The 12,732-nt window shown below is 35.9% G+C and overlaps 1 protein-coding gene across 1 annotated transcript in view; it reads right to left on the reverse strand.

Moving 5' to 3' along the window:
• Positions 1-3,024: 3,024 nt before the first annotated feature.
• LOC306885654 (CUB and sushi domain-containing protein 3-like) overlaps positions 3,025-12,732 on the reverse strand; it is a 405,244-nt gene continuing 395,536 nt past the window's right edge. The window contains exons 64-70 of the mRNA XM_079442324.1: positions 11,933-12,112; positions 9,847-9,912; positions 8,067-8,225; positions 7,267-7,379; positions 5,996-6,083; positions 5,695-5,830; positions 3,025-5,358 (exon numbers count right to left, since the gene is read on the reverse strand). Coding sequence (XP_079298450.1) covers positions 5,199-5,358; positions 5,695-5,830; positions 5,996-6,083; positions 7,267-7,379; positions 8,067-8,225; positions 9,847-9,912; positions 11,933-12,112 — 902 coding nt within the window. The 3' untranslated portion in view covers positions 3,025-5,198. The remainder of the gene's footprint in view (positions 5,359-5,694; positions 5,831-5,995; positions 6,084-7,266; positions 7,380-8,066; positions 8,226-9,846; positions 9,913-11,932; positions 12,113-12,732) is intronic.

The raw sequence follows: 12,732 nt of genomic DNA on the forward strand, positions 1-12,732 counted from the left end.
ACTGGAATTGGCCTTACATTCGTCGCCGTGTAAGTTTCAGTATCTCAAGGTCTTGTGTCAGGAATGTACACCTTCAAGAACAGAACATTTAATGAGTTTGTTTAATCTATTCTGTTTCATCTTCCTTTCAGACAGCAGGGACAAACCTATATTCAATAATCTTACCTTGATTCATGTACAATACTGTAGTGAATTTGCAGACAAAGGGAAAAAAATTAGTCACCAACTTTTGGATTTTTACACACAAATAACTTTTAAGCATATGAAGCTCAACACAGACTTAGACCAAATTAATATTTAAGATTTATTTCTTCATATTGTGGCATGTTACACATGCAATTCAAATTTAGATTTTTAAATTCTTAAAAATAGAATTTATATTAGAATTCACTTAGGGGGTGGGGGGTGGGTGGGTGGGGGGGGGGGGGAATCATGTGGTTGGTTCACCCTACTGGAATATGACATACTTAACCCATTATGTGGGCATAAATCCAGAGGTGGGTAGTAACGAGTTACATTTACTTCGTTACATTTACTTGAGTGCATTTTTTGAGTAACTAATACTTTTAGAGTATATTTAAAATTGGGTACTTTTACTCTTACTCAAGTGCATTTTTAGTGAAGAAACAGTACTTTTACTTAGTTACTGTGGGCGACGCTCCTCTCGTTACTTTATCTTAATGCAATACGTAATAATAAAGACAAAAATGCTTCAATTTATTCCAAACGCGTCGTCTACCTTTCTCTGGGCAACGAGCGATGTCCTTTCGCGAATGATTCATTCTTTTGAGTCAATTCTGTTCGAAGGCTCGATCAAACCAGTTGGGAAACCAGTGAATCGGTTCGCGAATCAGTTTGAATGATTTGTTCAGTTCCCTGCGGCACGCGCTGAGTCGCTGAAGCGGTTCTCTCACTCAGAGTTGTAACTTTATTCGAGGAAAATGTATTTCCCCCAAAGCAATGTAGAGTGACCGAATTGAAGGGGAACAGAAAGTTTAAGAACATCAAGAGCGTTGAAGACGTGGCTTTGGATCTACAGTCAATTGAAAGCAAATCTGCAAAGGCTATGGTTTGCTAGCTACGAAGATCTTCATTAGATGAACACCGCGTGCGCTGTCGGTTCCACAGGTAACGTTATAGATTCGTTTACAGTACACGAACCACTATGACATTGCCATTTTTTTGTAAATGTACCGTATACATTAAATACAATCTAGAATTAATTCATTAAGCTGTATGTGTATGAAATGAACACCCGCCAAACCCGCGTTAGTTCCAGGAGGAATGCCTTTGCCTAGACACAATTAATATTGATATTTTCACAATATTTACGCTTGCAGAAATAAAAGCTACCTTTGTTTACATTTTGCGGAACAGACGGAAGATCCGTCATATGCATTTATTTCGTTATGTTCAGATGTTCTGTAGCGGTCATATATAAATACAAAATACATAATTAATTAATATACTTAATTAATAACATAATTAATATACTTTAAAATATTATTTAATTCAGTGATGCAAATCTGAATCTTTATCAGCTGTTACTCCAGTTTTCAGAGTCATATGATCCTTCAGAAATAATTCTAATATATTGATTTATTATCAGTATTGTTGAAAAAAACAGCATATGCTAGTTTGGTATGTTTTGAAGCTGTGATGCTGGTTTATGCTGGTCTTTTGCTGGTTTATGCTGGTCCTTAGCTGGTCATGTGCTGGTCTTAAGCTGGTCAGACCATTTTAGGACCATCTTAAACCAGCCCAAACCAGCATCCCATGCTTCAAAACATACCTATACCAGCATATGCTGGTTTTTTCAACAGGGTTTTGCTGCTTTTTTTGGAACCTGTGACATTTTGTTCACAATTCTTTTATGAATAGAAAGCTGAAAAGAACAGCATTGATAATAAATCAAGATATTGGAATGATTTCTGAAGGATTATGCCACACTGAAGACTGGCTTAAAGGCTGATAAAAATTCATTTGCATCACTGAAATAAATTACATTAAAAAAACATATTTTGAACGGCAGTTGTGTGTGTGTGTGTGTGTATATATACTGTATATACATTTTATCTAAATATCTATACATCTAAATAAAAATAGACTATATTCAGTATATGATTCAAAGTAGCGAGTAACTAACTACTTTAGTAGTTTTTTTTATCCGATACTTTTTTACTCTTACTCAACTAACTATTCAGACTAATACTTTTACTTGAGTAAATATTTCTACAAGTACTTTTACTTTTGTACAGTTTTTGGGTACTCTACCCACCTCTGCATAAATCATGTTTTTTCCATTGGCGGCATTTAAAAAGTAGCTGTGTTCTGACAAAAAAAAATAAAAAAAAATAAAAAATCTTTGCAACATTCAAAAGAAGTAAAAATGGCAGCATCCAGGTCCTATACTTACTTTATTCACTCATGGGCCACAGGAGAAGGTTTGCTGGAAGAATCTTCTTCCCTGTGATCAGTCAAAATAGCATAAAGCACAAAGTCATACATGAACTCAGCAACATTGTCACTATGTCAATCCCAGCTGTCATGGGCGGAGTTTATTCATTTACAGACTGCTTATTAATTTACAGACTGCTACTGCAATTAAGACGGTGTCAAAGGGGAAATGAGACCCCTCCACCCTACAGGGATTTCAGCAGCTTCTAACTCCTGCACTCAATGCATCAAATTGTGATAGAAGGTGTCAATCAAGTGGTTGCATAGCAACACAAATGTGACTGAAGCCAACAAGTGAGACATTTAAGCAGGGGGTAAACAGGAATGTTTAATTGTGAAATTCTAATCAGTCATGTTGTGTGCAGAACAATGCTCACACTGAGCTGGATCTGATGGATTATTTGAATAATATTAAGAGAACATGGTTTAAAACACGATGATATCTTTGGTCTGTTGATTTTGGCTTATCTTTGCAGCCCACATTTCATTATTGATCTAATTCCACAAGAAAAACCTGGAGTAAATGCTCAAAATGATCAAATCAATAAAAAAGACAGAACACTCATTACAAAAGGAATTAGCCTTTTTAATCTTACTTTGCATTGAAAATTTACATAAGTTTCATACATTTTACAAATTATTTCTTCATAAAAATATATTTCTTTACAAAACTTTTTTTAAATTCTTTTTTACCCTCTTTTTATATCTCTTTTGAATGCATTAACATGGGAGGAGTACCCAGCTGTACTGCAAATATTCATCTGGTAGATTGAAAAGTGTCCTTTTTTTATCATAAATGTGTTTTCTTTTATTGCAGTCAGTTATAGCAAAAGCTGTTGTTGGCAAATAAGTTCAGACTGGCGAAGGAACTTAAGATGTCTTGGACGGGCAGTGGCGTTGGATAAAATTGTATTTCTGAACCACACATTTCAAGGGCGGGGAGAAATTAAAATCCATAAACTATATGGCAGAGGTGAGGAATGAGTAGAGGAAGTGAGGAAGCAGCAGACCTGGGTCACATGGTTTTTGGTAGGCACTGTGTAAAAATCTGCCACGTATTTAAAAAAAATCCTAGAGATAAATAATAAATTCAAATAAATCAGTAATGTCAATGATGTGCAAGACTGCAAATCCCTATGGCTGAGTGCAAAAATGAATGCAAAAAAATATCACTGGTTGGTTTGTTGGATTTTGGAACTCCAGGACATTGATGTCAGCATAGCCTCCTGAAGACTGCAGCGTTCACTCCTGCCGATGCACAACAGCGTACCTGGACTGTAATATCACATTCATTCTACTGACACATAATCATTTTCGATATCCTTTCATGTGACCTGTTTAGGAAAATGTGGTGGTGAGTACTTTAGAAGGCACTGGAATGAATCTCACAGCTTGCAGGCCTGGAAACGCATGACCGACAGTGTCTGACCCTGCGTCTTCAGAATTTCATCTCCTATCAAACACATACTGTGATGTGTCTTTTTTCTTTGTAATGACTTTGTTTAGGTTGACCAAACCCACTTTAGATAATTTTGAAGGTCAAATAATCAATGTTTGTTAATGATTTGGATGAACGTGTTTAGTGTAAAACACAACAAGGTCAGACATAACCGGAACGGTGTTTCACAGGCCATATGTACACGATAGATATGATCATATTGTTGCCACCATATATCAATATACCTTAAGAAACATGCATTTGTCTGTTACCGTATGTAATCTGAGGTTTATATAAAAGTATACTGTATAAATGTCAAGTGCATTTCATTTTATACAATTTTTTTATACAATAACAGTAATAATAAGAATGGCAAGTTGTTATAATGACCAAATTATCATATCAAATTTGTTTACCAAATACAAATGGAGCTCAATGACACTTCCGCACTGAAACACCAATGAAAAACTAATCTGCAGGCTTCAGGTCAAAATGCTGACATTTGTCCTACGGCCCATTCTGAAGATGGGTTCTTATCAACAAACACACATACTGAATATCAAAGATCTATAACAATTATCAAAAAAAAAAAAAAAAATCCTCAGGAGGTAACGACACACCACTTTTCCACACATTTTCTCTCATTTTACCCAAACACATCACATAATGCCTCAATGTCCAATCACAGAGATGATTGGCGACATCAGGAACCGAAGCTAAAGGAATGACTGAATGAGCTGTAAATAAAACGTTACGTACCGTACAAAACCGTCAGAGAAATAACGTATCGGTCGATGTGAATCTCCTCATAAACTCTAGTTAGAATCGTTCTCTTTTGCCCTATCCCATGTGGTAATATATAGCACAAAAATATAGGTGGTGAATGCTCCTCATATATATGCAAGTAGATTTACAGATCCCTTTCCCCTAAAAAAATACCCAGTCAACTGTGAAGAAGCACTCACGGAGTGTGAATAAGGTAGCAGAAGAATCTCTTCATGCTTTCCGTCATGAAGGAGCTTTTCAGAGTGAGTCTTCAAAAAAAATCCCCCATGACAATGTGTTTCATGTTTCATACATGTCTTCTGCGGACGCACATGGTCAAATGGTTCCTGAAGAGTGTGCTTTATATATCAGAGGAAGAGCAACAGCGTTTGTGCTAGACATCCTCTGCGAGTCTCAGACAAATCCGTCCATGACTGTAATGCGATTGTTTCCACCTCCATTTAAAAAACAAAGCAAAATCCCTTAAATAAAAAACAAAAAAAACCTCCACAGATGTTCTCGCGTCAGGCGGATCTAATTATACCATTGTGCAGACTGTGTTCAGATTGGGGTCAAATCGGACAGCTTTGCCTTCCGAGGACTTTGCGTTGGTGTTGTACATGGGGTTCTCGAAGGCGGCCTGCCCGTTGTTGTTCTCGTGAACCGAACAGCCTGTGTACTGGGTTTTTGGAGTAGTCCTGTCAGAGCGAAACGAAACACACAAGACAACATCAGAACGCCATTAGAATAAAATCTGCAGCAGCTTTGAGAGTTCAGAAAGACGTCGAGCGGCAGCGGGTTATGTGAAATCACGCAGGGAAGAAAGCTAGCATCTAATTATGATCGCATTCAATAACCTGCAAACCAGCTAATTCTGTCTCTAAAGACAGTATCTGTCACCGTCTATTTCTTTCCATCCTGCAACAAATGATGATGATTTTGTCAGAGACTAATTTCTAAATTCGTTCTGATCTGTCTAGAATAACAACTCTGCAAACAAACTTTGACAAACGAGGACAGACGGCAAGACTCACCGCTGCTTGTAGAGATAAAATCCGAAGCCTGCAAATATCAGGGCGAAAAAAGGCACAAGGATTGCTATGGCCACAGAGCTACTGTTTGTACCATGAGGTGGATTTGACGAATTATTACTTTCCGACATATTCAAACCTGCAAGAGATCGAGAAACACATTCATTTTCATTTTAGCATGTATTCGTGTCTATTTAATTAACTTTTTTTGTCAAAAAAAATGCATTGATGAAATAGGGTGAGACCAAATATTTTGCAATGAAACAATGCAGCATGCAAAAAATATCAAGATGGACTCCCATACCTAGCCTTTGCAGGCCAAACTGACCGTAGTCTTTACCCTGTATAAAGCCTTGAAAGACATATGTGGACCCATCTGGTTCAGCAGACACCTGACGGCAAACATTCAAACACATTCAGACCAATGGGAATATATTATCCACTTATAATCGCTACTGCTCACACAGATACAGCCAAAATAACACTAAAGATAAATTAACAATGAAATTGTCAACATGCTGGAATGTCTTATTAGCAGTTTACACTCACATTAGCAATGGTGGACAGTAATAAAATATACTTCAGTAAATTTGAAGTTAATTTTAAGAGTATTCAAATGAACAAAATTTTGATGTTACTACATTCTTAAGCATAATATTTGACGTTTCACTTCACTACTGTATATTTCAGAAAAAAACATGTTATTCTGAAATGAAGAAATCAACACCCACTGTCAGAAGCAGAGTCATTTTGGATTAATTAATAAATCATTCTTTTGAGTCGACCGATCTGGTTCACAAATCATATTTAATGATTCTTTAATTCAACTGATATGGTTGTACGTTTACAGAAGTAGAAATCTGTGTCATTTTAGTTTTGAGATACAATTACATTTTTTATGAATATATTAAACCAGTTTTTATTTATATATTTTCTGTTTTTATTTTTATTTTAGTAAGTGGTTTAATTTTAGAAATGTGTATTTTTGTCATTTGTCATTGTTCTTTTTTTTGTATATTATTTTAAATTCAGTTATAGTTATGAGAAATGATGCTTTGGTAACTAGCAAAATATATATATATTTTTAAATATTTAGTTTTATTTCTGTGCATATAACTATGCATATAACTAGCATACTGTCTGTTTATTAGAATTTATAAAGCACATATTAATGCCTTTTTCTGTAGAATCATATTCTAGGTCCCTTATATCTGCCCATTTATACCTGAACATAACCACTACAACAATCTTTCTTACTATTAACAGTGTTTATTGAGGAAAACCCTGAATTAATAGTGAACATGCATTGCCTAATCTAAAGTGTTACCACATTAAATTTAGTTTCATGGTTTTAAATTTAGTCTCAGTTTAGTTTACAACAATAACCCTGGTAGAAATGTAAAAGCAGTGTACTTATCCTTTTACTGGAGCAATATTTCATCAGGATATCTGTATTTTTAACTCAAATACAGGATGCTTGTACATCTTCCATCATTGCATTTTAGTATATAAGACTATATTCCTCTGTACAAAATAACTTATAATAGCCCTAAAATAAGACACATGTGCACATACAAATCCATCCAGCGTCCACTGGTCTTCTTTGATCTTGCTGAGTGTGGTGGATGAGGACGCTTTCACATGATACACCAGCAGCATCAGACGTGCTTCCTGGCTCTTATAGACACCTACGACAAAGAACAGAGGGCAGAAAGCTGACTGATCTCTTCTTGTCTCGGTCACACTCTCTAACTGCTGAACGGAATTGCACGCACACACACTCTCCAGTCTTACCACAAAATAAAAGTATTGACAAGCCCCGCATTACCTAAGACACAGCTCTTTGTCTACAAGCACTTCTCCTGACCTAACTGCCCACTTTCTAAACTACAAACAAGAAGCTAATTGAGAACATGCAGACATGGCTAATGGCACTCCAGCATTTTGGACAAACAGATATATTTCCTTGCCCTCCAACTGGCTGATGACTAATCAGTTGATGGTTCACTGTTATGATCATATTACCATTCCGACAAGTCCATTTTTCACTTGAGTGACTGGTGGTTTATTCACCTTTATTCACCAGTGATTATTCCTGATGGCTGGCCAATATGAGTGTCTAAGATTAATTAGATGATGTAAAGCATATGTCAGCTTTATAAAGACTCAGTCTCATGAGTGGAGGAGGAAGGTGGTACAGTCAGTCTAATGATCTAACTCGTTAACGGTCTAGTTTAATTTGACTCTGATGGGCTGAATCAGATTCTGTGATGGTAAGAACACAGTCCTCATGTTTGCTTCCTCTGTTTGTATGCCTGTAATAATAATGTGTTCTGTCAGCTCAGTAAATCTGCAGAGTTTAACAATAAACCAACCTGAAAGAAGCAGTTCCATGTTGCTGCTTGTTAATGTGACGTTAACTCTACCCGTGGTTGTATTAAAGCTTGTGATACTCAAAGTCATTGGTTGTTTTCTTCCTTTGTAGTTATATGAGCCCTTCCAGATGTAGTTAGGGGCAAATACATCATTAGGAACTGTAAACAAATAAACAAAGCAAAGACACATTCAGTATTATTAATAATATTATTAAAATAGTATTTTTCAATATTAGTCATATCAATCCATGGACATTTCATATTATAAAACATATAACGCTCACATACACACATCTGAATATTTTCCGTATCTATTAAATTCATGATATTTCTCTTATCATATACATTAAAATGAATCACTACTATATTATATTTATATTGGCAAAAGTGAGTATAGTATGTAGTATCAGAAAAAACAATAAAACTAAATATTTCTATAGTTCTGTTAGTTGATTGGTTGACGCATTGTTTCAGCCATGCTAAAATGCTATAATACCAAACTACTATAAGAACCAACTGTGTATGAACCATAATCTTTAAGGATCTACAACCAAGAATTTCAGCAACCCGGGGACCCCCAGTATTTACTAGGTTTTAGGTTTAGTACTAGGTTTTTAGTAACTTTATCATAACTTTCATTAAAAACCTAAGTGAATTCAGGTACACGTTGTGCCATTGAAATGACTCGGGAAAAATGTCCTGATTAACCTTAATTCACCCTAAAAACGGTTACATTATATAATGCATAATATATCGTGATCTAATGTTTTTCCAAAAAAAAAACAAAAAAATGTATAGAAATATATTTTTTATAAAATACATGAAATATTGTTTTAAAAATGTTATATATATATATATATATTTTGTAATATATTTTGTATATATTTCTGTATACAGAGCTATATTTTATTTGATCTATTTTATTAAATCTAGTTGATGTTATAAACTGGATATTTCTAAATAAATAAATACATTAATAAATATTTATATGTTAGTATGTACCTAATTATATATAAATATATTTATATACAGAAATATAGCCTCTTATATCTTACTGCTTAAGCAAGGCAAATGATTAAGTCAAACATAGCCATAATTCAGCGTATAATTCAACAAAGTATTCAGTTATTCAGTTAAGATATTTATAATAGAGCCAGATAAGAAATAATGTGTTGGCCGGAGTTTTCAGATAACACGCTCTGAGTCTTCACAAAGGCAGTCAATTTTCCTGTAATCTACCGTTTCAGAACCCAGTAGCTCCAAGGGTTCTCCGTGTCTTACTGATCCTAGGATCCATCAGTTTCTAGAAACACACTGGATATCTGGTTTGTCCTTTCTGTCACAGACTCAAGTGACTCAGAGGAGTCATATTTGCTGTAGGTGTTCCAACCTGGAGGAGCTCCATCATTGCACACTTAAATCTTTGAAGGACACCAGCTTGTCTCCTACTTAATCCTGCTCTCTAAGTATATAAACGTAAGATACGCAATATGCTCTAAGAAAGTCTGGCAAAGTTCAGTAGGATTATCTTGTGATTCCAGTCGAGTTTCTTGCGGCTGCCAGACTACTTTACTGTCAAACTAACTGGAACCCCTTTTCTCCTCATTAGTCCCTTCCTCCTGGGGCTGTGGTCTGGAATACATCACGGATAGTGACTGTTTAAGGTACCATTGTACTCTGTGACCAAATAGAGGAGATGTTCAGCCAAAATTATGCATCCTAAATGAGGTGCACTTAACACTCATAAGTAGTCTTTCAAATGAAAGTAATAAGCACCCACCATTTAGCTTCGGACTCGGTGTCCCTGGGACTGGTTTAATAGGCTTTTCGGAGAGTTTGGAGCCCGCTGGGAAAGAAAGAGCAAAAATGAATAAGGCATTTATATTAAAAAAGATTGACAGATCAAATTGGCATCACTTTTATCATTTCATGCGTACAGTAACATCCCCAGGCAATAGTGTGCCTCCTTTCTTCCCTTTCACAAAGAAAAATCAGGTGACTGCAGACAGCAGGGGGGTGACATGGTCAACATATCAAGCAGCAGCTGAACATTCAAAAGGAGGCTGTTTAGGACAGGCGCAGAAAAATGAGGGAGAAAGACAGCTCCATCACAGTTTGGAGAATCTCCGTGTCGACCGCTTGGGAATTTTTTTATAGACAATCACATCTGTTTATGTGCAGTAATTACTGGAAAGCCTGAAGTGTACAGCTGTGTGCGTGCACGGCGGCGTGTGCTGGGGTGCTGTGGCAGCGCTCGGAGCTGCAGGATGAAGATGAGGAAGATAAAATCACAGCACTGCAGCATGCTGGCCACACGCTAGCGCTCCGGCACCCCACCTGAGCACACGCTCACTTGGGCAGGAAGTGCAAAGTCAGTTATCAGAAAAGAGAGATGTTGTCTGGTTTAGCAAAACATGTCATAACAGAGAATAGAGAGAAATAAATTACATTTAATTCTGAAATTTAAAAGTAAATAGGGAAAAGGCTATAAAATCAGGGATATCATGCACCTTATTTTTTGAGGAGGCTCTTTGTGGTGACTGAAAAAACACTGAGAGTATTCACTTACTTAACAATTCAGTACGTTTAGGGGTGGGTGATATAGACATGATTAACCGGTAAAAAATTGATCAACCGGTAGAGATTTTTAACTATCGTCTCTTGTCGTGGTTACACGCTCACATGAGGTTGCTGTGCTAGCCTACATAGTCACGAAAACGTATGGCTTGCATGCGTTTTTAAGCATTGCGGTTTAAAAATAAGTGATTTTAAGCTGTTGAAATGCAATCAGCAGTTAAAGAGAACTTATTTCACTAAATGCAAGCGCTGTCTGACAAACTGTTTCTGAGCACCGTCAGAGAGGTGCCAAACACATGAAGACTGTGCTCATAGAGTGCGGGAGTATTGAAGTTATTTTTGCCTTGAATGGTTAAAAACACACTTGTATTTGTAAAAATGCCCATCTTTTAAGTATCCTCATCAACACAGTAATTTAGGTCTTAAGCGAAAGCAAACAGCTGAGAAAGAAAACATGTAACAGTATATTGGACCTGGGCAGCTCTTACAGTAACAGCTAAATCACTTTTGTAACTTTAATAAGTAGAAATATATAAAAAATTTTACATAGTGAAAAATATGCATTGTTTTTATACATTTGATTACTATACAATACCGTGTCTTATTTATTTGTTCTACTCTTTTTTTTTTTTTTTTTTTGTCCTATTGCTTGTAACTAGTTTCTTATTATTTAAATCGCTGACTGTTTACTTGTTCTTTACTGAGTTTTTTTCTATGGTTTAAAAAATTCTGATATCATAAAGACTGTATTTAAAGCAAAAATAACTATAGTGATATATACTGTGAAATAACAATGACTTGTATTGTGATATAAGATTTTGGTCATATCACAAACACCTAAGTACGTTTATAAAAATGTAAGATACAGTATACAGATACAGTAAAATTAAAATAATATTGTCAAATTACTGAAATTACTGAAAAATATATATATTTTTTAAAGAAATATATTGTAACATTTTAAATGTCTATTTTAACGGTCCATTTAATGAATCTTTGCTGAATAAAAGTATTCATTTAAAAAAAAAATCTTACTGACCCCTAATTTTTCATTTATATATTAGTAGACAAAGCAAAATTGCAATCAAACAGACACTTTTTGACTCATTGATCATGTTCTATAAAATTAATGAAATGTCATAAAGTAAAAAAAAAAAGAATAAATTAAAATGAGTAAAAAAACCTCCAATCAGTCAAATCTGAGGGGACACGATTTAATGTTTCTGATGGGAATATTCTGTATACATCATATATGTTAAAAGTGCTGGCAGAGAACGTGAAATTGATACCTCGACACACAGGCATCTTCCCAGTCCAGGTTCCATCAGACTTGCAGACCCGGTGCTCAGAGCCCCCAGACAAAAAGAAGCCAGTCTGGCAAGTGTAGATGAGGGTGTAACCATAGGAGGGTAGATCCATACCCACGACATCCACATGAGGAGGACTCTCTGGCTGTTTACAACTGTGGGCTACAAAGGGAACAAAAGTCATTTAAAAAGAGAAACAAAAGAAATGAAATGAAATGAAAGCATCTAGCAAACAGTCTCGGTCCCCATATAATCAGACTTCAAACTTCAGTGGGCAAAATCAAAATGAAGTTTGAACTTTAAAGACAACATGGCGTGTTTCTTTAGAGAGGATCTATGCTCTCTCCTTCAGTAGCTGACACCGCCACGTTCCTGTGCCTACAAAAGCTGGCTGAGAACCTGAGTGTGGCAGACGTTGATGCATTCTGGCAGATGGCACTTAAAGGGGGCGCACCTTTACCTGTCACACCAGCAGATCAAACGTAAGCCAATGCTCACCCAGTCATTCCAACAGCTCCATCATCACTATGACTTTGATCAAAAGTAGCTGGATTGAGGTTTTGGCTCGGTGCACTGGACCTAGTTCTTTTATCCAAGACTTTTATAAGGGTTTCTATCCATGATCACTATATCAACAGTACAGCCACAAAAGAAAAGAATGTAGCCAGGCAAAGAAACTATTAGTTTCCAGTTACATTGCTGCATAATATGGGAGCACAGGGATTATTGCAATACATTCTGCTCATTTATTGAGAAAATGTAAATCAAAATGTGCTTTGAAC

This window comes from Barbus barbus (assembly GCF_936440315.1).
Source record: "Barbus barbus genome assembly, chromosome: 19".
Taxonomy (NCBI): Eukaryota; Metazoa; Chordata; class Actinopteri; order Cypriniformes; family Cyprinidae; genus Barbus; species Barbus barbus.